The sequence below is a fragment of the Nasonia vitripennis genome, chromosome 1 (assembly GCF_009193385.2).
Source record: "Nasonia vitripennis strain AsymCx chromosome 1, Nvit_psr_1.1, whole genome shotgun sequence".
NCBI classification, from domain to species: Eukaryota; Metazoa; Arthropoda; class Insecta; order Hymenoptera; family Pteromalidae; genus Nasonia; species Nasonia vitripennis.
In genome coordinates, this window is record NC_045757.1 from 32,983,122 (window position 1) to 33,009,464 (window position 26,343).

Below are 26,343 nucleotides of genomic sequence, written 5' to 3' on the forward strand. Positions count from 1 at the left end.
GCTTTATATATATATATATATATATATATATGCGACCGGCTGGTCGTTTGCTCCCCTACTTTTTGTCATAGAAGAATGCGTTATGTAGAAAAGATTAAACAATTGATGATATACGTTTAGTCAATAAATATTATTGCATAAATATCAGTTATTTGTAAATGGAATCATTATGAGAGAAATCTGCTTGATTGACTTTAAATATCATGTTTAACATTTTCGCATTTTTTGATTATGTTATTCAGGCTCTGTATACCGCTTCCGGTGTATGGAAAATCATTGTATTTCCGACCAGTAGAGGGCGTTGACAACTTTCGCTCTATCCATTTATTCGACTCTCTGTAAGTGACTTATAGTCGTAGGTATATAAGTAGCTCATCAATGACCAATGTCGAGAGCTTAGCTCAGCTGTGGCAAATTGATGTTTTGTTGACAATCAATTGACACATATACTTATACCATAAGTTTTGTTTGTGCGGTGCAGAATTTTGTATACCTTTTGTGTCGATATTGCTGCAATTTCGTTGTTATTTTTCACTGAACTAGAAAGAAGGATATTTTGAATTATTACTAGACTATTTCAACAAAAAAAGGTTAGTAACAAAGGAATACATCGTCGTTTTTAGCTCCAACTAATTTCGATTCAGTTTTCCTTATTGTCATTGAAATTAAGCTAACTCGTGTAACTTTAAACTATTTTCAGCACAATGGGTGAACGCAAAGGACAAAACATGTATTATCCACCGGATTACAATCCCAAGTTTGGAGGATTGAATAAATCTCAAGGAACCCATGCCCTGCGCGAGCGAGCTCGAAAACTTCACATGGGTATCTTGATAATTAGATTTGAAATGCCCTTCAATATATGGTGCGATGGCTGCGGAAATCACATTGGAATGGGCGTTCGTTATAATGCGGAAAAGAAAAAAATTGGAATGTACTACAGCACTCCCTTATATCAGTTCAGAATGAAATGTCACCTATGCGACAATCACTTTGAAATTAAGACTGATCCAGCAGTACGTATTTCAAAATTGTATCTTGATGGCTCTATCAATGTAATAGATAAGTTAATTATAACAATCTTATGTATTTTGCAGAATTTAAATTATGAAATCGTTAGTGGAGCTCGCAGACAAGAGAATCGATGGGACCCAACAGAAAATGAACAAGTTGTACCAGAAACTAAAGAAGTTTCAAGGAGATTATACGATGATGCTATGTACAAGTTGGAGCATAATTTAGAAGATAAGAAAGTTGCAAAGACGAGAGCAAATGTTTTAGAAAGCGCTATTGAATTGAATGAGTCTTTATGGAAAGATGATTACACATCAAATTGTGCTCTGCGATCAATTTTTCGAGTAAGTTTCCTATGTGCTTATTTTTGTGCATTATTTTTTAATTTACTTACAACTTTTTTTTACAGACTAAGAAGAAAGAAATACAGGGTAAAGCTACAATGGATCAGGCATTCTTAAAGAAAATGGGTATTAATATCAATTTGGTTAGTGAGCATGAAGATGATATAAAATTGGCCAAACTCTTATCTCAACACAAACAATTGCAAAAAGGTAGTGTAGCTTTGTAATTCTAGTAATTTCTTTGATCATATCATTAGAACAAATTAATAAATGATAATAATTCTAACAGGTAGCAAAGACAAATTGCCTTTAAAACGGCTACTTTCCATTGCTGAGTCAAGAGAACGATCCAAAAACAAGCCTTTAGCACTGGAAAGTAAAAAAAGTAAAAAAATAGTACTACCTGCTGTAACACAAACATCTGCATCAAGTTCGAGCAGCAGTAGTGGAGCAATTAAGAACAGCAGCTCCAGCTTATCACTCGTGCAGTATGATAGCACTAGTTCAGATAGTGATTCGTAGCGTTACAAAATAAAAACACATCCTGTACATATGTAAATAAAATCTAATATAATTTAATTTATTTGCTTATATTACATTTTGTATGTGTGTGCTTAGTATATATACATGTTTATTTTTTCAAATAATAGTATTATGAATCATGTCCTCTCTAAACTATTGTATGTCAACCAGTTGTGGATTCATTGCCAAGGTTGGAGAGAATTTTTTTTTGATCACATGAACTTTCTTGTTTGATAGACAAATAATGTAACAGTGATTATCGTATATAATGGAAATCTTGTCAAAAGCTTCGTTAGATGGAAATGCTTTAGAATCAATTTTGTCAGTAAGAGAAATCAAGCTCATGACGATGTTTGCCAGTCTTTCATCGTTTTCTAGTTCACCTCCAGACTGAAACAGAGTTGATAGTGATTGTAGGGAAAAAAATTGAAACGATATTCAATCAGTTTCAAAATTAAAGCATACGGTAAGAACAGCTCCGTCCTCTGTCAGCACCAAGTAGCCAACTTGGTCTGGGATTCTTTCCATTGAAAGCATTTTCTAAAAATGTAAACATCACGGGTTATTTCGATTATTGCGCTACAGAATAATTTCAACCCGTTCATACTCACGTGCTATTAAGAACAGGTAGATCGAACAACTTTTTCGATTATTTACTTTTCTCTGCGTAGACTGTCAACAATGAGAATTGACACTTGCTATAATGAGTAATCTGTTGATGTATAACTGACTAGGTTAGGTTCAAGCCACCATCGAAATAAACGTTAACTGACACGTCGACAGTGGATATTGTAGGAAATCAGTAAATCTACGATTGAGATAAGTCGATAATGCAGACGCTCGGATACGCCGACTGAGTACGTGCACCAGTGCAGCGCGAAAGGATCTGAAAATTCAAGTATAGCTGAAGTATGTAAAGTGCGCGAAGAGCTACAGAAGAAAACGCGACTAAAACTATAAAGTCAAAATAACGAATACCGGTTACGAAACAGAAGAAATAAATGCGAAGCCGGTCACTCAAATCGTCGATAAATCCGTACGTACATACCAGTCCATAACACTTTCGATAGTCCCGCGATGCTAGATTCAAGGAAAATTAGATAAAACCGTATACGTTCAGTGAATAATCGTCAGCTGAACTTTCACCGTTCCTGCTGCCGACTGTATTATACCCACACACATAGCAACATCGCCGCGCGTCAGACACAGGAAACTACGGCGCGCAGGTATTACTTATAGTTATATAGCGTAAGTATGCTCTCGACGAGAGGGAAAGACGTTCCTTCCCTTCCCACGATCTTGTCTCTCGCTCGTTTTGGTCTGCAAAGTTTATTATTTATTTTGTAAAAAGCATTTCCGCCATATAACCTATACGTACGCTCTCTCGCGTATACGCGATCGAGTCGTATATCGTACGCTATAGGTATACACAGAGCAACACAGTCTATCGGTCGTATATATACACTCGCGGCTACATAACAAGGATGCGAGGATGACCACGAGCAGATGACCGGGGCTTACTTTCACATTCTGTTAACTCTCACTGCTCTTGCGACCGGCGCCGTTATACGTGCGCTGCAAGAGAGAGAGAGAGAGAGAGAAACGGTTCGTGTAACGATCGCTAACCGATAATTCAGAGAGTGTAGGTACTACAGTATTAGCGAGAAGGATACGGACGAGTGCAAAAAAGAAGAATCAATTACGAGCACACACTAAGCGCGAAAAAGTAAGGAGAGAATCCGGATCGGAAACTCTCGTCTCCGTGGCGCTGTTGCTGCTGCAGAGAGCGTCATGTTGTGCAGAAAGACACTTGGTACAAGCTGGTGGTGCAGCGCTGTGTGTGATGTCTGACCGAGTTTCCACGGACTAGTTGTGGCGCGCGCTCGCGCTCGCGCTTGCGCACGTTATAATCAGCTGGTTGCGTGATGCAACATTCTCTCTCTCTCTCTCTCTCTCTTTACTAGCTGGCGGACTATCCAACTTATTAGCCGCTATTATATACGCACATGCGAGCACTTGCTGCGCGCGCGCGCGTGTGTGTGTGTGTGTATAATACATCGACTCGGCAGGGCTTTTTTCGTGGACGCGGAAAATTCTTCACTCGTTACGCAAAGCCTACCACGGTTTATTGTATCAATCATCGCAATTATTGAATAGAAGAGAGACAAATCTCTGGTTGATCCGGCCATCTTCGCTCGCGCTTGCCTTGCAGTGAGCGGCTCGCTGTGTTCGAGTTCACTTCCTACTGCGTAATATTAATTGCGTAGCTTTACTGCAGCTCGCTCGCGAGAGCGCAAAACTGTTCACTTTGTTCTTTGCAGCAATTAGGTTTTGCCCGCTCTCGGATTTGTATACAGCACTGGCGAAATATTCTGTGTATACACTCCTGTAGCTAAGCTACTAATATAGGTACACGTTGTTGTTGTGGTCTGTGTGTGTGTCTTTCGCGGAACGTTCCAGACTCGCGTTGTGTGTATAATCTGTCGCCGGGTGTGTATACATACGATTAAAAATTCTAAGTAGCTGTCCTACAGCGAGCTGCTAGCTAGCTTTCTCCGAATTCGCATTAGAATCCGGCGGGATATAATAATGCAGCGGGCGGGAATTTTAAAAAGGAGATTTTTTCACGAGGCCTCGTCTCTCTTTCTCTCTGATGTGTGTAAGTGTAAGTGTATGTGTATGCGTGTGTGTGTGTGTGTGTGTGTGATCGTTGACCGGCTGACCCAGTTCGTTGACTCGAATTTCGAAACTCGCTCTTATAAACCCGCGCGGATACGGCGAGTATATATAAGTATACAGCGTGTGTATTTTATGAAAATGAAAAATTGAAAAAAATCAAACCGATCATGCAGCAGCCGATGCGACTCGAGCAGCTGCAGCGACGTGTAACAGGTACCGTCGCGCGCGCTACATGTGAGTGATGCGCGCGTTTGGGTGAAAGGTATATGATCGCGGCGTTGCTCGGGAAAGGAACTTTTGACGCCTGTGCGCTTGTATTATTCCAGTCTATGCGTATAGCACTGCACGAGATACATTGTCTTCGCATCAGCTGGGCGTATAAATCCATAACGCCGAGGTGTAGAGCTGATATACGGGAAAGAGATAGCGCGATGTATATAGGTATATAGACACACATCACATCGGAGAGAGGAGTATATAGCGAGTGCGCGCGAGCTGCCGTATAGTCGCTCGTTTAACCGGTATACCGGCGGCGGCGGCGGCGGCGCCGGCGAAAGTGTACGCTCTCCTAGGGTCAATGGCAGCAATCACTGCGGGAAGTTCACGCGATTGCGCCTTGCGCCGCATACTTTTGTTTTTAATCCAGATTAACGCCTATGATGCGCTGATGTGCGAAGCGTTGACGTGTTCGCTTATAAAGATTATACCTATACGATTGATTTTTTTCTCATGCGATGTATATAGGCAGATGTAGCTATAGGAGAGAAGAGACAAAGTCGGAAGCCACGGAGAGAGAACACGGGCCGATCTCGCGCTGCAGCCGAGACGACGTCGACGTCGAGGGGAAAGTGCAGCTTTGTGCTCTCGCGAGAGAGGATGTGTATATACGCTTCCATATACCCACACACACACACACACACACACGCATACACGTTCATATATTTACGTGATAAACGCCGCACTTTTCTTCGAAGCTATTTTTATTTCGCTCTCTCTCTCTCTCTCTCTCTTTCTCGACGTCGGAATCTCATCCGGCTTCTTATTATTACACACACACACACGCACACACACTTATGTACATACACATATACGGAATCGAGAGAGAGAGAGAGAAAAAATTCTCTTTTCGCGCTCGCCGCGAGTTTAAAATATTTTAATTTTAGAAATTCGGCGCGAAAGAGATATTGCGCTAGCAAGCGCGCAGTGGATTTTACGCGCGGGCTACATTATTATGCGCGCGCTTATACGCCTAAATTGCCCAGCGTAGAGAGAGAGAGAGAGAGAGAGAGAGAGAGAGAGAGAGAGAGAGAGAGAGAGAGAGAGCGACGAGGAGCTCTCGGTGCGGAGAGCGAGCTTATTAGTGCACACTTAATATCTTATTGCGCTCGCTTGCAAAACGGTCGAGCGAGCGAGCGAGTCTCGAGAGCTTTATTTATTTTTTTTTTTACTCTTCATAGCCGTGCTCTGCAAACTATCCCATATAATGTCTAAACTGCTCGTGCGTGTTTGTGCGTAGAGGAGATCTTCTCATCGCCAAACTATCGTTTTTCATTCGCTATATAAGCGTAAATGTGAAAGTAGCCTAATACGGATGAATTTTAAACGCGCCTGCGCGAATTCTTTCCTCTATATGCAGATCGCAAAATCTTCATTTTTTTTTCTCATCTCTCCTTGTTTATTTCCTAATTTAATTTCGGGCCATCGTCGCTGCGTGTCGAAACGAAATGAATTATACATCGATGTTCACAAAAAAACATATAAAGCTGTGGAAAGTGTGCAGGCTTTTGAAAAAAAAAAAAAAAAAATTGTCAAGGTCCATAAGATATTTCGTTATAAACGCGCGTAGAACTCGCCTCATCGGTGCGTTCGATCGAAGGTACACACACGCACACGAAGTTGTATACAGAATGGAACTAGAAGAGCCTTTGAGAAGCATATAGCGCGTAATGATGTAACCGCACAGCTGTACATAGCGGGTGAAAGGCTCGAGAGCACAGAGGAAAAAAAGAGCGTATTATAAGCGTAATTTAAGAAAAAAAAAAACGAGAAACACGCACACGCGCGCGAGAAGCTCCGCACGGCAAATAATATAGCGCAATGAAAAGGTTCCGAGCGCGATGATGATGATGATGGGCCAAGTGTGCTCGCGCGCGAGTTAATTAAAAAGGCTGAGCGCGTGCGAGAGCGAGCTTGCGCAAACCGATCCGAAGAGATCTCCCGGAGGAGAGAGATAATGTAGAGAAGGAAAGAGAGGCGAAACTTTCCCTAATTCCTCCCTAAGTAGCCTCGGGCTCGTCTCTGTTTATAATACAGCAAAGACTCTCTTTTTCAGCTCTGTATATAATCTAATTTAGATGATTTCGACGGATTCGAGTGTGTATAGCATGAGATATGCTTAGAGCCGGCGCGCGCGCGCGAGAGTGTCGCTCTCTCGAAAGTGGGCCTCTCTCATATAAGTCAGCTTTGCGCGTGTGTGTTTCTTTTTTTTCGGACCCGCGCGCGCATCTCCTTGATGGGATAAAAAATGCGGCAGAATTTAGTAACTCTAGAAAGTATCGTTTCCAAAGACCTTCTCCGATTATTCACACTCCGATATATATATATATATATATATATATATATATATATATATATATATATATATATATTTTATAATGTTGCTTGTATATGTTTGCCTCGGATTTTTTCACGTATCACAGTATGTAGACACAAAGGAGAGAAGAAATAGCGAGCGCTAAACGGGAAAAATTTCTCACAACGACGACGACTGCAATTTTGAAGAATGACGGTGAAAGTTCGCGCGTTGTCAGCTGCAGCGCTCACGCATCTTTACGCTACTTGCTCTATTAGCGCGCTTCCTATTACTCGAGTTTGTTTTTCGTCTCGAATTTTCCGTATGCATTTCTGCGAACCAGATTAGCCCGTCTATAATTGGCAAACCGGCGTAAAGAGAGTAATGACTTAATTGGGGTGATGGTCCAATGGGCGCTTATTCGAGTAATAAAATCGCTCTTTCGCAACGACACAGTATAGATGTGCGCGTGTGTCGAGCAGTATAAGTGATCGTCCCGAGGGTGTAAACGCTTAGAGAGTTGCCGAAGAAGACATAACGCGGGAGAAAAATCGGGTCGAGTGCTCGGGCCAGCTGTTTTTTGCCGATCGCATCGTTCGAGCCAAAGGCTCACGCACGCGGAAGACGCGGAGCGTCAGGTTGTGAAGCCGAGGTGACGAGGAGAGATGCCCCGGAGGAGAAAGAAGCCGTGATGGTAGGGAGGAAATTCGAGTGTGCCGATCTCCCAAACAAGCGCGCTCGCGCGAGAGAAAGAGAAAGAGTCAAAGAGAAAGAGAGAGGGAGATTTGCAATAGCTCGCGCTCGTCGCATCTCATAGGTGATGGGTCGAGTGGGGCCCGTCGCTGGTATAAAAGGGGCCCGCAGCTCGACAACGGAGCATCAGTCCTCTCAAATCTGAAAAAGGAACAGCAGCAACCATGAGGGCATTCATGGTAAGTCTCTTTCCCTATCCTCGCCCCGAACACTCGGCAGCTGCATCAGCCATCCTCTTCTGTGAAAGTTCTCGTGTGCGATGAAAAGCGAAAAGGTATAAGTACTAAAGTGAGGAAAAAAAAACAAATTTCCAGATCTTGGCGCTCGCCACCGTGGCGATGGCTCGGCCGGAGGCCCCGTACTCCTACCCCCAGCCAGGCGGCGGAATCCCAAGCGGAAGCTACGGAGCACCAGGAGGCGGTAGCGTCGGCGGAAGCATCGGCGGCTTCGGAGGCGGCGGTCACGGAGGCAGCATCGGCGGAGGCTCAGGCTTCGGAGGCGGCGGTCACGGAGGCAGCATCGGCGGAGGCTCAGGCTTCGGAGGCGGCGGTCACGGAGGCAGCATCGGCGGAGGCTCAGGCTTCGGAGGCGGTGGTCACGGAGGCTCCGGCTTCGGCGGCGGTAGCATCGGCGGCGGCTCTGGATTCGGCGGCGGCGGCGGCGGCTCCGGATTCGGCGGCGGCAGCTCCGGCGGCACCCTCATCCAGAAGCACATCTACGTCCACGTGCCCCCACCAGAGGCACCAGAAGAGAGGCCCATCAGACAGTTCGCCCCCTCTGCCCCGGCCCAGAAGCACTACAAGATCATCTTCATCAAGGCCCCGACCCCACCAACCCCCACCGCCCCGGCAATCCCTGCCCTGCCCGCTCAGGACGAGCAGAAGACCCTCATCTACGTGCTGGTCAAGAAGCCCGAGGAGGCCCCAGAAATCAGCCTGCCCACCATCGCACCCACCCAGCCCAGCAAGCCCGAGGTCTACTTCATCAAGTACAAGACCCAGGTAAGCCGGAAGACTTGACTAATTGAGTAACTGACTTTGGATCGACGATTTCGAGCGCGTGTTAACCGATTTCTACGATTTGCAGAAGGACGGCGGTAGCTCCGGCGGAATCGGCGGCGGACTCGGCGGAATCGGCGGAGGAATCGGCGCTGGACACGGAGGACTGGACGGCGGACTCGCTGGTGACAGCGGTCTCGGCGGCGGTCTTGGCGGCGGTCTCGGCGGCGGTCTCGGCGGCGGCCACGGTGGATCCTCCTCCGGCAGCATCGGCTCCGGATCCAGCGGCCCGAGCGGAAGCTACGGACCCCCCGGAGGCTCCGGTCCCTACTAGTCAATTCACCATCAACCACTTGTCCTCCCGGCACACACACACCACACAAACACACCCTACACACACACACCACAAGACACAAGATGAAGAAATGAAGATATTGAAGATGTGAAGACATCGAGTGCGAGAGGCGCGATTAGTCCGTTGTAAAATAGCCCCCCTCTCTCGGCGGAGCTCCAAGATAAGCTTCGCCGAGACGCGACGTACAAGAAGAAGAGACAAGACACGAGGTTGCCGATCGCCATCACGGGATATGATCGTACGACTGTGACCGATGACGCTGCTCACAAGATCGTCGAGGCGCGCGACGACGCACAAAGTCACCTGGGACCAGTTCCAACCGCATCATCTTCCACTGGCGAGCAGCTTCTCTGTCTCCTCTACTGCGACTGTATTATATTAATGCGTTAAGCGCAACAAGCGAGCGAAATCCTTCCGTCCCTTCCAGTCGGCACAGCTAATCATAGTCGGCCCGAGGGACGGAGGGGCCAAATACTTTTTTATACCTACTTTTTGCAAGAAAACGGTGGCGAAATAAAGCTTTTTTATGTATTTTTTTACATAAACAGATAAATCGCTTGTGACATTCGATTATTTACACACATCCCCTGCAGCAGCGGCGGCAATACTTTCACCGGTGAAAATCGATCCTCGCTCGTCCTTTCAATTTTCGAAAACGCAATTGCGTCGCCTCGTCGTCGCCGTGTTGCACTACACCTCGCTTCAGTCTAATAACTTCCTTGTTTCCCAAGCCAGCTACTTTGCAAGCGCAATTTTCTTACAAACCTATTCTAAGGACGAGGCGCGATTGGGAAAAAGGCGTCTTCCTACTATTCCGAGCGAGCTTTACGTAACAGCTCGGCTGCAGTAAAACGCGCGCCGGGAAAGAGATAGTTTGTTTTCGAGAGATAGCGCGAGTAATGGAGGATAATAAAAAAAAAAAGAAAAGAAAAAGGAACGAGCCCTCCTCGGAATCGAGTGAGAGAGAAAGAGCGCTGGAAAGTCACAATGGAAAGTAGCGTTTTATAATTTATCGAGAAGAGAGCCTCGGGGGCATCGTTGGTCATCGCCGACGGTGAAGCTATATACACGTGCAGCGAAAGCGATTCTCTTTCTCTGCTGCTGCTACACGTGGTATGAGGTTATATACATATAGAAGGGAATAGCGAGAGAAGATGCGCGGAGCAACTTTCACGCTGCTGTTCAAGCTTTTTCCTTATTTTTCCTCGCGGACTAGCTATATATAAGTATATATCGGCAAGTCCCACGCGCAAGAGAGCTTGTAAAGATAGGCTGCGCGCCATCGCGGATATACACATGTATATATATATATATATATATATGTATATATATTCGACGATTGCGTCGATCTACGGATGGCCTTTGGACTGACCCCCCTACTTTCACCCGGTAGCGTCTGCCACTCGTCGTCGTACATGTATATAGCATATGTCTAACCGGTCACCTACTTCTATATATACATGTATACACACGTGCATCGTCGGATCATCGTGATCATGACGTAACGACGACTATATAGCTTGCGCTGCACCGTAGTTAACTGTATATACACGTTATATCTCGCGGATCGTGTAATAAGGTATAACCACGTTATAGAGATCATGACGATCGAAAAGTTTTCGAGCCGAGAAAGAGATAGTCGAGAGAGAGAGAAAAAAAAGGTAACGCGTTGCTCTCGAGACGGGCGCAATTACGCGACGTCTGCGCATTTCTAGATAATCATCTAATATGCGCTACTCATGATGACCATCTCGTGTACGCTTGGGCTTATGCAACTGAGGATTATACAATTTCTTTCTCTTCGTTTTTTTTCATTGTCATAGATATCCCATACGCGAGTGTATATGGCTGTGAATGATTCTTCAGCTGTAAGAATTCACTTATGTGTTGGAAACTTCTTTTTGATGCTGTGCGTGATAATCGCTTTCCACTCGATTTATGGACCGAAAATTTCTTTGTGGTATTTTCTGGACTATGGCAGGGAGAGTTCACGACCTCTTGCTGATGGATCGATCGGTATTGGACTTTAGAAACAATATAGTTATAAATTTTCGATAAAAAAATCACATTTCTATTTTTAAAGAGAAACGAGTATGCGGTATCGTAAAGTACCGAACGTGTACGAATTTCGAAAAGAAAGGCCCGCGGGATCGAATTGCATCCGTCTTAGGTACGCCAGAAGACACCTTACAATAAGCTTCAACCGGAACTTACTCTTCTCCTGAGATGACAATCTTGTTGTACGTTCGATATTTTTGAATGAATTTCAGAACATCGGTATTCGTCTATATAGCTGTGTCATCAAATCTAATTAAGAAGACTATTAAAATCGCGCTAGCCCACTTACACGCAGGTGCTCGAGTCGACAAGTCCATTAGGACATCGTTACAATTATATTTGACTGTTGGATTTACCGATTTCTCCGATGCTCCGGTGTTCCAACATGACAAATGTATCGGCAAAATTTGAAAAATATTATATCGATTTGCGGATAGGTGAAAATTGTATCAATTAATAGAAGCTATACAATTAGTAACGAAAGTAGCGTCCTCTTTTGCTTCGAAGAGCAAAGCGGAGCCAAAGTGAAAGGAGTATACGTGTTCACTAATCTGATTGTGCAGCTGTATGTACGATATAAATGTATATAAATGTAAATGTTGCTCGGATGGTAACGCAGGAATCGACATTTTATTGTAAATAAACTGAACGTGACTATCGAATTTACGATTGCATTTTGCATTAAGTTTTCAGATTCGAAAAATGTTCTTTGATTTATACTTCTCGAACGACTTATCGACAGTCGCATTTTTGTGAGAGCGAGAGTAGACATTTACTTTACTGATTTAAGGTAATTGCTTCTCGGAAACTTTAGAGGATTTCTATGGAAATAATTTTTGCGTCAACTTTACGAAATATTGTCTAAGTTCGCCAAAACGTTTTCTAAAGTTAGGTAATGATCGTGCAAAGCTGAGGAGAAAATTGAACAATAATTGTTTATAAAAATTAGGCAATAACTTTTAGACAACATTTTTGACATCTAGCAACAAACTATGACTACATTTTAAACAAACACCTTATTACACTATTTTTATTGGGTATTGTGTAATAAGGACAGAAACAAACATTTTAGAGCGAAAATCATAGTTTGAATAATTTTAGATCCCGATTTTCATAGAAATGCCTCTATACGTATGTGCACTAGCACAGGTTGCCCAACGAAATTGGTCTATTCTTTTAACCAGACATACTTATGCAAACTTAGGGAAAGTTTGGCAAATTCAGGAAAATTTCACAAGGTAAAATTTATCTAAATTTAATGCATACGTGTAAAAAGCTTTGCAAAATCAAGGAATGCGGCATTTTTTCACTGATGTTTGGGTTATTTAGATTTTTAATTAATGCATCATTACAAACATCCAGGGGAGAGTTGTCCACTATTGTCAATCATAGTTATTTCGGGTGTAACCTTTTATTGACGCAATAGCAATTTAAATTTATAATTTTAATGTGTTCCCCAGGTCATTTCAGACGGTACAAATTAATTAGCTCTAGTAAAATCCTATTTTTAAAAAATTCATCTAAAAGTCAAACTTCATTCTGGTGTGTGAAAAAAGTGGATCGCAGTGGGCAGTTATTTTTAGCTGTTCTATAGGAAGTAAATATTTATCGAGTCAACAAAAATAAACATTTTTGATTGCGATTTAATGATCACTGATTCATCTATTTGTTGTTAAACTGTTGACACAAACATTCAAATTTGCACATAGAAGCTATATATTAAGTGAACAGTCCACTAAGTGAAATCAAAAGGAATTCCGAAAAGAAATCCAGCCGAAGCTTAATTGGAGTTTTAGATAACGATAATGTTTGACCTAGAAAGTATTATGTCACGTTTATCTTCTAGTATCGACGATAGAAATAGAGTATATACGAACAGCAATAAACCTACCGAGACCTCGCTACATTTTCAATATTTACATAGCAAAGCTATTTTTATGCAAATCTCACGCGCTATTCTCACCCGGGTGCTGTTTAAATTAATTTTTCGTTACGGTTTCCAAAAAAAAAAAAAAAATGTGTATACGACATGTAGTTGTCACCTCCGTATTATTATATATACAATACTTTCACTACCCACGTGCGTCATAATTTGACTAGACTTAATTTTACATCATCTATGCTAATATACTTTTACACGCGGGATTTTTATGAAATTTCAAGTCGCCGAGCAAGAAAAATGTATGCAAATAGCCTAGAATCTCGAAACGTCGCGGTGATAATACGCTCGGAATGTGTTAATACGAGGAAGTCGGATATGCGAATAAGATCAATTAGCAGATCCTTTCTCTCGTGCTTTATGCCAGCGCTTCATATTTATTATTGCACATTGGATTTACTACACGATCGCTCGCGTAGTTTTCTTTTCCGATAAATAATCAATATAAAACTGCGGTCGTATCAGACGAAGATAATTAACTGCTACGTATAACGTACAATACAACATACTCGTTCATACGATTACCGAGTGCATAGTATAAAAACCGCGAGTTTATGAAAAATAAATGTCACTGGCAATTAGAGAGCAACGGTATATACTTATAGAAAGTACAGCCATTATTATCGGCTGATAATACAGCGTTTACAGTCAATCCACATAATAATGCAAGCCGAAACGCCTCACATATGCGTCACGTTATAACGATCGACTACAAAACTTGTGCGAAAGCGTCGAATTCCTTCGTTCTTACCTGCGCTTTTCCGAAAAGGTAATGGCTCGTTCCAAAGGGACGCGGCTTCGCGGTGGGGAGAGACATTTTTCTAAGCCCCTAATGACATCCCTTTGGAAAATTCGTCTATTTAAGGTCGCGCAGGCCATCCGTCAAACTAGTCTAGCTCGAAAAGTCTTTCGAGACTCTTCTTCTCTTCTTCCAGTATACAGTCTGCACACCCTGTGGGTCCCGAGAAAATGCTTCGATACGTGAGTATTATACACCCTATACGATATATAATAATATAATACAGAGTACGCGAATCGAGGCTCTCGGTGCGTCAGCCATAAAAAGAAGCGCGGCCAAGCGAAAAAAGAGGCATCATTTAGTATGCAACGGAGAGAAATTCACGTCGTAAAATCGCAATCCGCTAAGAGATTGCGCGTTCCAAGAGAGACAGAGACAGAGAGAACCTGCAGCGCTCGCTCCGCAAATCTCTTTTGGAGAGCTAGCGCGCTTCGAGCGAACGCGCTTTTCCACCTTAATGGAGCAATGTAACAATAATTAGGTCCGCGAATTCATCTCGCTGCCGAGCGTTAATAGCGCGCGCATGCGCGTTTATTTCGTTACAAAAACTTTTAATGTGTGTGTGTGTGTGTGTAAGCCCTGTGTGATTATGCTTTCAGACGGTAATATGCCTCGCGTTGCTCGGCCTATCAGCGGCCGCGTCGCCGAGCGATCGGAGATCGGCAAGGAGTATCTGGCCGTTCGCCAAGTCCGAGGCGACTACCGATCTTCCGATAATCACGGAAGAGCACAATCGGCTTCTGGAGCAAGCCGGTCTGGGCAAGAGCTTCAACTTCAGCAGTCATCCTCTGTGGAAGATCCACAAGTACCAGGGGATCGATCTGAAACCGGTTCACGTCAAGACGGAAATCGTCCCGGCCGCCTCACCGAAGCTCGAACTACCTGCTGAGACCACCACGGAAGCCGTCGATCTGAGCTTCTTGGACGATCTCGGCGGTTTGGCTTACTTTTTACCGGAGCCTAGGGACAACGAAGGCGAGGTAGACGAGGCTACCGATCTCATTGCCGATGCTATCAAGGAGGACGAGGAGAAGGAGCAGCAGGGATTCTTCAAGGGTCTTTGGAGGAAAATCGTCGCGGCTCCTCGAGGTTTATACTCGTCGATCTTCGGAGAGAGTAAGGAAGTCGCCGAGGGACAGCAGAACGAGGCTAACGATGACGACGATGACTCGGCGACGATTTATCTGCCGGAAACGCAAGGATCGTACGTAGCGGTTGTGGTGCCGAGCTCCGCGACGCCGTCGGAGGAACTCCTGCCGTCGAGTCAAGTGAGCCAGTTCGCTCCTCTTCCAGGTGAGTTGTCAAAATTCGGTATTTCCTGTGAACGAGATTTCATCGTGTGATTTTTCATTCACAGAGCAAACGCCCGAGGTACCTGTGCCGACTAACCACGCGAGCCAATACCGAGAGATTCCGAGCGTTCCTCAAGGTGATCGTCTCTGTCATTATCCTTGAAAATTGCTCGAAATCTCCCATCTAATCGCAAACTTTCATCCCCGAAGCTCCAGCTCGTCCCAGCTACCACCGGTCCGAGTCTTGGGTCCAGTCTTCCTCCCCTCACCACTCGTACACCGTCCACATCAAAGGAGAGCCGATCAATAGCAACCTCGACATCTCGGAGCGTTCAAAAGCCGAGCGAAAAATCGGCCAAGACGACGAGGTCGAAGGAAGTACCGAGCAGCCGCAGGAGATGAACGATGAGGAGCGCCAGGAAGACGAAACGGTGAAGGAACTACTGAAGCTTCAGGAGAACGGCACTTTGAGCACCGACGACATAGCCTACTTCCTCAACAATTTTTCCCCCAACGACGACATGTACAAGAAGTACGTGCGAGTCAAGCCCAGTGTTTTGACCAAGCTCGTCCACGACAAAACCATGAACGCCCGAGCCCTCAAGAGCCTCATGGCGAAGCAGCCGGAGTTCGATACCAACTGGAAGCAGCTCCGCTACTCTTACCCCCGGGTCAGGAAGCAGAACCAGGAGACGACCACGATTATCACCACTGGTGATGAGTCCTAATTTTCACGTGTACTCGATATTATTACTTATACTACGTTAATAAATTATTTCCATCCAATAGCACATTTAACTTATAACTATACCTATAATAACTATATACCTTGCTGTAAAAAAAAGCGAGACGAGCCGCGTAAGCAGGTGATCCGTTCGCAAGTGGCTCGTCTCGTTAGCCGCGTTTTACAGGCTCTTTCATACGCGGCGATCGTTGAGAGTGCGAATTTTCGTCTATAGTAAAAAGTGCGTACGCACTCGCTCTCTCTCTCTCTCTCTCGCTTGCGCCATAGAACTAGCGATGCTCGCGTAATATATCCATATAGTTCCGGACGCGCTCGCGCACTTGCCGCATTATGGGGCTACGCTCGCGGTAGCGCAGCTGCCTGAATTTTGCAAGACGACATCCCAGCGAGCATATACATATACACACACACACACACACACACACACACACACAGTATAGAGTGGTAGCTGCTCAGCTGCAGCAGTTCATGCGCCGCGTAATTAGTTTGACTTTCACCCGACGAGAGAGACCCATCGGCGCTGCTGCAGCTACATCGCGCACAATTCGCAGCGCCAGGTGAAAATCGCGGCTCTGAATTGCATGCGTTGTATGAATGTGTGTATATACATATACATATATATATATATATATATATATATATATATATATATATATATATATATATATATATATATATATATATATATATATATATATATATATATATATATATATATATATATAACGAGGAGAAGCGCGATGACCGAAATGTCCGAAGCAACGGTATGCGATTGTATGTATACGGCGATATGCGTTTGGGATTTATTGTATGATTGGGAATTCGAATTTCGCGCCGTCGGGATGTTAATGATTGGTTGGATGATTATAATGTATAGGCTCGTTTATCATTTTGCAAAGTCTGTGGAATTAGTATCTTACTATCTTTTGATAAAACTCTACGTAGTGAAGTTTTGCGAAAAATGTGGTATTTGCCTTGTACGTATGTACGGATGGAATGTAAATACATTATGCGCGCGGAACGCGAATTCGGTTGCGAAAATTTTTTCGCAAGTAAGTAGTTCGTAAACAGTGGAATATTAATGAAGTCACATTAAAGTTAAGCACAAAATAAGAACTCAAACTTATTCAAAACGAACACAGTTTAAAATCCTCGAATCCGCATGAAAACACGTCGATTAAAGGCAACCACATACAGCCGCGCATATAATCTAAATTCATCCATCAGGCGCACATAAAAAATCAACAAAGCGAAAGTGTTCGCGCAGTTATGGCCCACTCTCCCCTGCACTCAGTTACCACCCAATTAGCTTGTCTACGAGAAACATATCAGCTCACTACACGCATAAAACGCAGGTATAACACGGCGCGAAATTTGAATACCCGATCGCCTCGCGCTCGCGCGCGAAGATCCCCTAATCATCTTCGTATTCAAATATATATATATATAAATTTCACACATCAGCGACACGATGTACAAACGACACTGACCAGACTACAGCAGATCCGGTTAGTTATACACATAAGGATCGTTACGCGATCGCTCGCGCAAATATGACGCTCATATGGTAATGCGTATGTATCAGCGAAAGCCGATCGCACTGGCCCACTCGTCGCCGGGGCTTCTTTTTTTTTCCTCGCTATACCGACCTTTCGAAATTTCTTTATAGATCGCCAACATCGCATTTTTATGCTAATCCGCGGAGATTCTCGCGCGAGAGCGAAATTCCTCGGATTTACACTGTATATATATAGAAATTCGCGCGAATCTAATTCAGGTGCGCGTAGAAGAAGCGTTAGTTTTTACGCAATCGATCGGCAATACACACCACGCGCGCGACAAAAGCTCTCTTGATATGCCGCCGGCGTATAAGTGTGTGGATAGAAAATTTCACCGACGCTGTTTTTTATATAGCCTTTTCCGGATTTGGAAAGAACATGCACACGAAAGCGCGCGTGATTCGAATGTAACGCACGCGCGCAACCTGTGCCGCGTGACTCCAAGCCTGTATGTGTGTAATATAATATAATACTAAAGTTTTACAACGATATATATCAATTATATATAGGTATGGGATTTTCAAGGCCGGATAAGGAAATGGATCGCGCGCAAGTGCATCATCGTGATATACCTCTCGCGACTTTCGCTCCTGTGCGAGACGCGCGCCAAGAGTGCTATATACAGATATATAAATTGTTGCAGTAGGCTGCCCCCACCGTCGCGAGTGCCAGAATCGCCCCTAAAAGTCGGATGAGACTCTCCGCCATTTTTCCGCGCACCTGCCCCCGTCGACTCGCGCTCGGCGCGCTCTCGGCGATCATATATAAGTAGAGCGAGCAGAGGCCAATCGGACAGTGAATCGTCGACCGGCGCGACTTTCCAAGCAGTACATATCTCTCTCTCTCTCTCTCTCTCTCGCACTAGCTCTCGCTCAGACACACAGTATGAAGACTTGTCTCTGCCTCGTAAGTCCCCGTCCGCATCGTAGTGTACCGACGTATACATTATCGCATAACGAGTGAAAAATGAAAAATGAAAAATGAAAAAAAAAAAAAAATTGTGCATCGTTAAAAAAAAAGTTCTATTATTCGCTTGCAGATTTTGGCCAGTTTGGCAAGTGTAGCCCTGGGCCGACCGGAGCCACCCCTGCCGTCCTCGTACTTCCCCTCGGGATCCGACTCATCCGGTGGCAACTATCCGGCGGCCAGTTACGGACCACCGCAGCAGCAGCAGCCGGTCATCCACAAGCACGTGTACGTGCACGTACCGCCACCCGAGGCACCGGAGTACAAGGCTCCGAAGTACGTGGCCCCGGCGCCGCCGCCCCAGAAGCACTACAAGATCGTGTTCATCAAGGCCCCGACCCCGCCTACACCCACGGCTCCGGCTCTGCCGCCGCTGCCACAGCCCGACGAGGAGAAGACTCTGATTTACGTGCTGGTGAAGAAACCCGAGGAACAGCCCGAGCTGGTTATTCCTACCCAGGCGCCCACTCAGCCCAGCAAGCCCGAGGTCTACTTCATCAGATACAAGACTCAGGTATATGATTGTTTGTTTTTTTATCTTGGTGGTGCGAGGCTGTATCGATAGTTTTTGGTTTTTACGGCTATTGGTCAAATTTTAATCTAGTGGTTTTAAAATTATGCATTTGATTATGAGCTTTCGCGACTCGCTCGGTCAATATTTACACTCGTGCTAGACTTATTTTTATCGCCTAAACGTCCAACACTATTTTTCGAACGCTCGCGTTAGTAAGCGCGCGTAAAAGCAGCACTTATCGCATTCGGGGTGTCCGAAACATTTTATTTCTGCTTTATTATACCGAAATCGTTGAAAAAAGTACACCGTACTTCTGTAAGCAACGTTATTTTACAAAAAAAAGAAAAAAGAAACCAAAAAATATCGCCGCACACCCCTGCACCCCGAGATACGCCAAAATCTTCAGAAAATCACCCCCTAACTAAAAAAATTTCCCCTAAAAAAAAACAACGACAACAAAACAGAAGGATCAGCAGGGCGCCTACGGACCACCAAACGCGACGCCCGGAACCCCGATCGACAACTACGGCCCACCAAGCGGCGGCAACGACGGACCCTATTAACGCCGGCGAAGCTGAAAAAGTGAAAACGCATCGTCTCTCGCTCTCCGCGCGGACGATCTAGATTTTTCCAACAACTGTACAATGCGCGCAGCTCCTTTCTCCATTATATGCAGCAGCGCGATCAACGAACCGCCAACTGCGCGCGCGATTACAAAAACTTGCGACGCCGCAAGTGGTGCATCAGCGCGTTATACTTACGCGCGCGAAGCATCTCCAACCACCGCGACTTTTTTCTATATACCTACACACACACACACACACACACACTCTCGCAGTTTCGTAATCGCCCTCGCGCTCGGCTATTCTTCCACAATGCTGCTGTACTTATATAGTGTTGTATACATGAAAACTTAGTTTATTGTCCCTCTCCTCGATCTGTCTGTATATACTATTTTTTACACTATGCATTTTTGTATACCGATGATGTCAATTAATTTTATACTATACATGAATGTACGTTTGTTTGTTTGTTTTTTCTTTTTTTTTTTATACTTTTGTACGTAAAACGAGGAAAAAAAAATCATAAGTGACTCACGCGATTTTGTTCGGTCGTTATGAGAAAATACAATATTTTTTTATTAATCACAAAATCGACGACGATTGATTCAATTTCCACCTTAAAATTCCCGGCGCAGAGCGTATCATCAGTGAGACGCCATGCGGTATACCTACAGCTCTGTTCATTATTCATATTAGACAAAAGTGGCTCACTTCCGCGCGGCGCTTGCGTTCTGGCTCGTTAATTACGGGTTTCATCCTCGGCGCGCACGAGGAAGCGCTGCAGACTTATCTGCAGCGCGGACGAACAAAAGGTGGAAGTGTAGCGCCGCCGCACGGCTGATGGCTAATCCTACGCTATACACATGCATACACACGACTACTGCCAGGCTATACGTATACATATACGTACAGAGGAGTAGTAGAGGCGCGAGAGTGAAAGCGACAGGAGATTTATACAAAGGCGAGATTGGGAAAGGCGGGCAAACGCGCCTTGTGCTTCGCCGCACAGCCGCGTACGTATGCCCACTTTGTTTCCGCACGTATACAGCAGGTATGTGTATATATATATATATATATGTGTGTGTTTGGCGAACGACCGCAGGGAGGTATTGCTTGCGTCAGGTTGGCTCCTCTGCGACATACACAAAATGAGGAACGTGATCGACTCTGGATGCAGACCGCAATCGGTGCGGAAGGCGAAAGTTTACGAATTATTTTTAGTTGTTATGCAGCTCGCGCAGCTTTCCTCCTCACTCGGCTCTGACGCGTTACATTTCAATTGCGCGCTCGCGCGCGTGAGTGAATGATCATCTCTCGCGAGAATATAATATATGGTTTGACAGGTGCGCTTTGTTGTTATTGAGAAAACGGCAGGTTGGTTGTGTATAACTTTTGGTCTATGTATTATCAATTCCAATTACATTTTTCTGGTGAAACTTGTGTGTACGAGGAAGTTATTTGTACGTTCAATTTCGATGATGTACACATTTGATTGTCGACATATACATTGGTTATAAAAACATACAAGAGTATATAGATATTCGGAAAAAATGATCAGTTTATGGAAGAAACTTTTTTGCTTTCCGAAAATAAATCTTAGTATAGGTATAAAATATTTTTGTTCTGAATTAAATATCTCACGATTGGTCATTATTGTTCACGCTTTTGTGGATACAAATTGTTTCATCGAGTATACACAACTCTCGGTTTATATATAGTATATAATAGATAACAACGCGTGCCACAGCCTTTTTGTATATTTTAACAGCAATAGTATACAGACTGTTGGTCTTTATACGTATATATTTTCTTTTGTCTCCTCAATATTCATTTTTATAAAACTATATCAAGAGTTATGCGAGATAACTCTTTGCACATCGTTAACGAGTGCTCGTGTCAAGCTTGATTTTTGGACTTGTCTGCACTCGCTTGCATAGTGGACACGACTTAAAATTGTGCAAAAGAATACGTACTCGTGGTTCGCTTGAAAAATTTTTCAAAAAATATATGCGTATATTGAATAGTTATTCACGTACACAGAAGCTCGTGTGAAATTGTAGATTACATCATGCTCGCGAAATGGAAATCGAATGAATATTTCTTCGTTTGACTATACTTATATGTAAGATTCACTACGTTTCACCCAAATAAATTACAAACATGCACGCACGCAAAAGTTCTAGACAGGACAATCTTTTGTGCATACCTTGCTCGGTTATTTGATGCTCGTCAACGCACATACACATTTTAGTTCATTTTACGAAGATTCGATACACGTTACGTCACGACGCAAAGTATGCTGCAGGAAAATAGTTATAGGATTCTCGCATTAACATGACTCTTATCTGTCTCATAATATCCAGCTTATGAGACGTTTCGACTTCAAGTTTCATATTAAGTTTTTGGAATCGCTACGTACACTCGGTTTCTCGATCTTTTGTGCAATAAAAGTAGTTTTATCCTCGACTTTTAAATTTTGTATAAATGTGCGATGGAAAATTTTGTGATAACGAGAAACCAACAATAAGTACGTAGCGTTGTTCCATTACCTTGAATATTATTTGGAGTTTTTTCTTTTCAAATTTGATTTCGCGGAAAGTTTATGAGGAATCAAAAAGTTACATCGAAACACGTGGAAGAAGCTGTCGGAGTTAAATCACAATCCATACACGTTAATAAATACGCTTCTTAACAAACCACACCATAAATCTCTACTTCTATTAAAAAAAATAAACAAAAAAAGGAAGTATATAGATTATCATTTATACATGTATTTACAAAATTTGCATACGACAAATTTTGTTAAAAATCTTTAGACAAAAATTGTCTATGAATAAAAATCATTTTAAACTATTTGTACGAATCGATTCAGTATTGCACGGTTAGAAAGAAGAGACGAGTAATTAAAACTCCAGTCTTATGGAAGTACTGTTGTGGATCGAATAATATAGGACAGAATTGCAGAAGCTAATTTGTACAGAAAGTAGCGTTATGCACGGAAATTTCGTTCCGTATCCGATTAGTCTCTTCGCGGTTTTAACTGTTTCTTTATGAAAGGCGCAATCAGTGGATACGAGAGAAAGATCACGTGGCCCATAAAGTAGAAGCTCTTGTAAACCTTCATGTAGCGCGAGTATGATAGCAGAACAAACGGTATGAGACTGTATCCCATGAAAACGAACGTGTAAACTTTGAGGACTGACCACAATAACGTCCTGGACAAAAAGTTTCCATTCACGAGCCCTTGAAGCTTTTGGTTTTTAGTCAGTACAGGCTTGATCTGCAGAATAAGAAAAAACATGAGTCATCTATAGAAAATTTGCGTTGAACGAATTCGAATACTTTTTAAATGCACTTACGTCTTTCTCGAAGTACATGATAATAAATTCTTGGAAGAAGCAAAGATAGTATCCGCTGTGCAATCCATGCCACACGGCGAGGAATGCCAAGGTGGCCAGTTGACTGTAGAGCTTTGAGCCAAGGAATTTCAATCTCTTGTAAATGTATTCCGCGCACCAGTGGTTTGTGTTGATGTTGAACGACATAATGTAATGGTTGAATTCCGTGGCATTTTCGAAAGTCAAAAGACTGACGTTAGCGCAACCGTCCCATTTGTCGCGGCCGTCCTTGTCTTTTCCATTGTACGTCAGACCAAAAATGATGCAAACCTGCAAAGAAGCGTATCGTTTGTTAAAAAAATGCAACGAAGTTTATAAATTAATTTGTGTTTTGTCATTCTCGTATACGTACTCCTTCGGTGATGAGCCAGCAACTAATGTATTTGTAAAGATTGCATCTTCCCCAGAGACCCAGGAGGAAGCACCGTTTGACGAATCCCAACTGATCGAATTCCGGTTCAAGAAGGTACTGATCCGAGACATATTGCGTGCCGATTTGATACAACGCCACATAAACGAACCCTACCAACGCTCGCTGTACTCCAGGCCAAATAGAAGCGGGTGGTTTCCTGTCGCCGTTGCTATCCAATTCCTAAAGAACCGTTGACGAATTAATCAATCAGATTACACATGGCTGAAATTGTTCGCAAATCAAGTTACTCACCGTCTCTACGAGCTTGCCATTCACGTAATCCAGGTATCTTCTCATGCTAAATTGGGGTCCAATCAAGAACGATCCAGGGAAATAACAGAAGCCTGCCATCTCGAGAAAAGACGGCTGCTCCCGCAGAGCAGTGAGCTTCTGCGTCTCCGATAATTTTTCCTGGAAAACGTGATTTTTAATACAAAACCATCCTCTACGAGTGTCCAATTCATCGCGAACCGTATCGAGTCGTACCTCTTTCTTTTGACCGTCGTGTATGTCATAGGCGAGACCTATCAGTCTCAAAGTCAAGACGCACTGGGGCATGGTCCATTTTATATCGTAATCTCCAGTCGCCGTCGCGTAATAACCTGAGGATGATTAAATTTTTATCACAGGCCTATACTAATCATGCGCTGTTAATCATTTTTAAAACAAAAAGTATACCCACCAATGAGCAAATAACCCATGTTAAATATAAACGTCAGAATGACGGAAACGAGCGTGCCGCCAAGAGCTTTGAGGGTCAAGTAGGTGACGGTTAATGCCGCCATCGAATGCATAATATCCACACCTACAATGCAAAAATTCGAAAAGAACGGTTAAAAAAAGAAAAGAAAAATATTCAACGAGCACATCGCATACATACGTAGCTCGTGCGATTTTGTAGAATTTCTCTTACCGTAGTTCCAAAAGCCGATAATGAGACCACATGCTGCGAAATAATAATGCTGACTCGTCGGACTCTTTCCGTACAATGTTCGCCTGTGAATTAGCGCCAGTGGGAAGCCTGAAAAATGAAACAAAGTGTTGGTCACTCAATCGACGCATTAAACGCTATCGAGCTCGCGAGACAGTGTCATCAAAAAGATGCTTTGCATAAATGATCATTCAGCGCGCATATCGTTTTAGCCTCGGCGAGTTTCGTCGTGTCATTCTGTCATCGAGAGCTCAAATCGTGTTATTGATCATCCGATTTGTTTACGCGTGTAAGAATACACGCTCAGGTATATTTCATTCTGATGCGATCGAGCCTATATATGAATCTGCGAATCCCCGCTTTATCTTATCGTGAGTCACACTGCTAGTCTAACACGTATCTCATATCTATACGCTGTTTTTATCAGCGATCCTTTCGATGCGCATATATAATTGTAACGCCGAGATTAGATCGTATAGTTACTTTTTAAGTACGAGTGCCAATCGTTTTTTTTTTTCTCACTTTTTTAAGTAATAATAACGTGCAATATTTGCCGAGCTGCGTTGGAAAATAATAGCCATAATACTGCGCATATTCGTTTAACTTCTTTATGGCAAAGAACTCCTGTACTCTAATTTATGGATTTTTCACGGATATAAATAATCATTATTCAAGAGTATTTTACCCTACATAATGCTAATTCATTTGTATCGAGTTACATAATCGAAGAGCACAAAATCCTCCTGAGCCTACGCCTACAGCACCATAATTCGAATTAGAAGTTATGAATTTCACCGAAGAAATGCGTTATAGCGTGAGTATAGAGTTATGCTACAGGTAGACACGTTTAAGAAAGGCGGAAAGGAAGGAGATACGAGCGAAGGAAATATCATTCAGGCGCCAGGTGATTACGAAAGAAAAAATGGAAAAAAGCCTTATACTGAACGTTCTATAATTTCTAAGTCTCCTGCAGGGTGAACTTTCTATTCTTGTTTATGTATCTAGGTTAACGTAACGCGCGCGTCTTCTTCTAAGTATGACGCCGAGTATGTAGTGCATCGATGCTGTGAACTATTAAACGTGAGAGAGAGAGAGAGAGAGAAAAAAAAACAGGATAAAAAGGAGTTAGTCTACCTAGTAGAATGGAGATGAGAAGGCGCAACGCATCCGTAGGCGCGCCAACGAGCTCCGCCAAACTTCCCAGGAGTCCAGGAACCCGATCGACACTGGCCATTGCGACGTTTTCCTCGTCCGAGCGACAATGTGACGTGACTGATGGACGTACGACGCGAGGATGTAGTTTCGGAGCTAGTATTGGCACCCCGCAATATCGTGTCCCCTCACTCGGCAGCAGACGAGTTTTGAACGCACGCTCCTATAGACTCCTCCTCGGCCGCTCGCACGCTTACGCACCTCCTGTCTCTCGGAAACGTGCAGTGCAGCCATCGGGTAATTTTGGAGGGGGGAGAGGAGAGACGCTGAGCAGTTGGTTGTAGAGGGACTACGCGATGGGGATTTGTGGACGAGAGCGACGGCAGCGCCATCGGCGGATGAGAGCGGAGGTAAGATTCGAACTGGTTTGTTTAGAGTGTAGACAAAAAGTGATGAATTAAGCGGCTGCATTTTCTTTTATTTACAGTTTTTTTTTCACATAGTATTCTTTGAGACAAATTTACACCGTCAACATGTATCGTTATAGTCATATTTGAATTATGTATCGTCATTTTGCTTAAAATCCAGATCAACTATCACAGAGTAAAAATGGTTTTGCCCATTTTTTAGTTTATTTCATTATCATATTATAAGACAGTGTTACATACATACACGTGTGGTAGTAGGCTTTTTCTATTCAACTTTGTCGCCATGTATTACTCGATTGTTATTATCCATCAGAGATTTATTCTACAGCCGGACTAATTTTGATTTAACT

At 43.6% G+C, this 26,343-nt stretch overlaps 6 protein-coding genes and 1 long non-coding RNA gene across 13 annotated transcripts; 5 read left to right on the forward strand and 2 right to left on the reverse strand.

The window, feature by feature from the left end:
• Positions 1–343: 343 nt before the first annotated feature.
• LOC100120925 (coiled-coil domain-containing protein 130 homolog) lies at positions 344–1,937 on the forward strand. The gene is made up of 5 exons (XM_031933535.2): positions 344–590; positions 701–1,016; positions 1,098–1,358; positions 1,424–1,568; positions 1,648–1,937. The coding sequence occupies exons 2-5, from the start codon at positions 705–707 to the stop codon at positions 1,878–1,880; spliced, it is 951 nt and encodes a 316-aa protein (XP_031789395.1). The 5' UTR covers positions 344–590; positions 701–704; the 3' UTR covers positions 1,881–1,937.
• LOC100680520 (ragulator complex protein LAMTOR4 homolog) lies at positions 1,904–3,743 on the reverse strand. Of its 4 annotated transcripts, none has more exons than XM_032599489.1 (4): positions 3,594–3,743; positions 2,492–2,766; positions 2,346–2,420; positions 1,904–2,270 (listed from the first exon to the last, which is right to left on the reverse strand). In XM_032599489.1, exons 3-4 carry the CDS (start codon positions 2,415–2,417, stop codon positions 2,034–2,036), a joined length of 309 nt encoding a protein of 102 aa, XP_032455380.1. In that variant the 5' UTR covers positions 2,418–2,420; positions 2,492–2,766; positions 3,594–3,743; the 3' UTR covers positions 1,904–2,033. The 4 variants fall into 4 exon arrangements, with proteins under 4 accessions (XP_032455380.1, XP_032455379.1, XP_003423909.1 ...); XM_032599488.1 differs by having other exon boundaries at positions 3,584–3,696; XM_003423861.5 differs by having other exon boundaries at positions 2,929–3,692.
• Positions 3,744–7,248: 3,505 nt separating this feature from the next.
• Positions 7,249–9,790, forward strand: TWDL1 (tweedle motif cuticular protein 1). Of its 4 annotated transcripts, none has more exons than XM_008216816.3 (4): positions 7,249–8,063; positions 8,199–8,427; positions 8,473–8,885; positions 8,971–9,304. In XM_008216816.3, exons 1-4 carry the CDS (start codon positions 8,049–8,051, stop codon positions 9,214–9,216), a joined length of 903 nt encoding a protein of 300 aa, XP_008215038.1. In that variant the 5' UTR covers positions 7,249–8,048; the 3' UTR covers positions 9,217–9,304. The 4 variants fall into 4 exon arrangements, with proteins under 4 accessions (XP_008215038.1, XP_008215037.1, XP_008215039.1 ...); XM_008216815.4 differs by having other exon boundaries at positions 8,199–8,418; positions 8,464–8,885; XM_008216817.4 differs by having other exon boundaries at positions 8,199–8,382.
• Positions 9,791–14,108: 4,318 nt separating this feature from the next.
• Positions 14,109–16,098, forward strand: LOC107980686. The gene is made up of 4 exons (XM_031933534.1): positions 14,109–14,215; positions 14,633–15,326; positions 15,391–15,462; positions 15,536–16,098. The coding sequence occupies exons 1-4, from the start codon at positions 14,204–14,206 to the stop codon at positions 16,051–16,053; spliced, it is 1,296 nt and encodes a 431-aa protein (XP_031789394.1). The 5' UTR covers positions 14,109–14,203; the 3' UTR covers positions 16,054–16,098.
• A 2,345-nt stretch (positions 16,099–18,443) lies between these two features.
• On the forward strand, positions 18,444–20,262 carry TWDL2 (tweedle motif cuticular protein 2). The gene is made up of 3 exons (NM_001173385.1): positions 18,444–18,535; positions 18,669–19,109; positions 19,574–20,262. The coding sequence occupies exons 1-3, from the start codon at positions 18,515–18,517 to the stop codon at positions 19,670–19,672; spliced, it is 561 nt and encodes a 186-aa protein (NP_001166856.1). The 5' UTR covers positions 18,444–18,514; the 3' UTR covers positions 19,673–20,262.
• Positions 20,263–21,047: 785 nt separating this feature from the next.
• On the reverse strand, positions 21,048–25,872 carry LOC100121021 (lysophospholipid acyltransferase 5). The gene is made up of 8 exons (XM_001604556.6): positions 25,548–25,872; positions 24,396–24,503; positions 24,165–24,287; positions 23,969–24,084; positions 23,735–23,893; positions 23,423–23,662; positions 23,032–23,340; positions 21,048–22,952 (listed from the first exon to the last, which is right to left on the reverse strand). Exons 1-8 carry the CDS (start codon positions 25,645–25,647, stop codon positions 22,692–22,694), a joined length of 1,416 nt encoding a protein of 471 aa, XP_001604606.2. The 5' UTR covers positions 25,648–25,872; the 3' UTR covers positions 21,048–22,691.
• LOC116418381 lies at positions 24,511–25,634 on the forward strand. Its single transcript, XR_004228396.2, has 2 exons — positions 24,511–25,317; positions 25,419–25,634. It is a non-coding gene; the product is annotated as an uncharacterized LOC116418381 (long non-coding RNA).
• Positions 25,873–26,343: the final 471 nt, after the last annotated feature.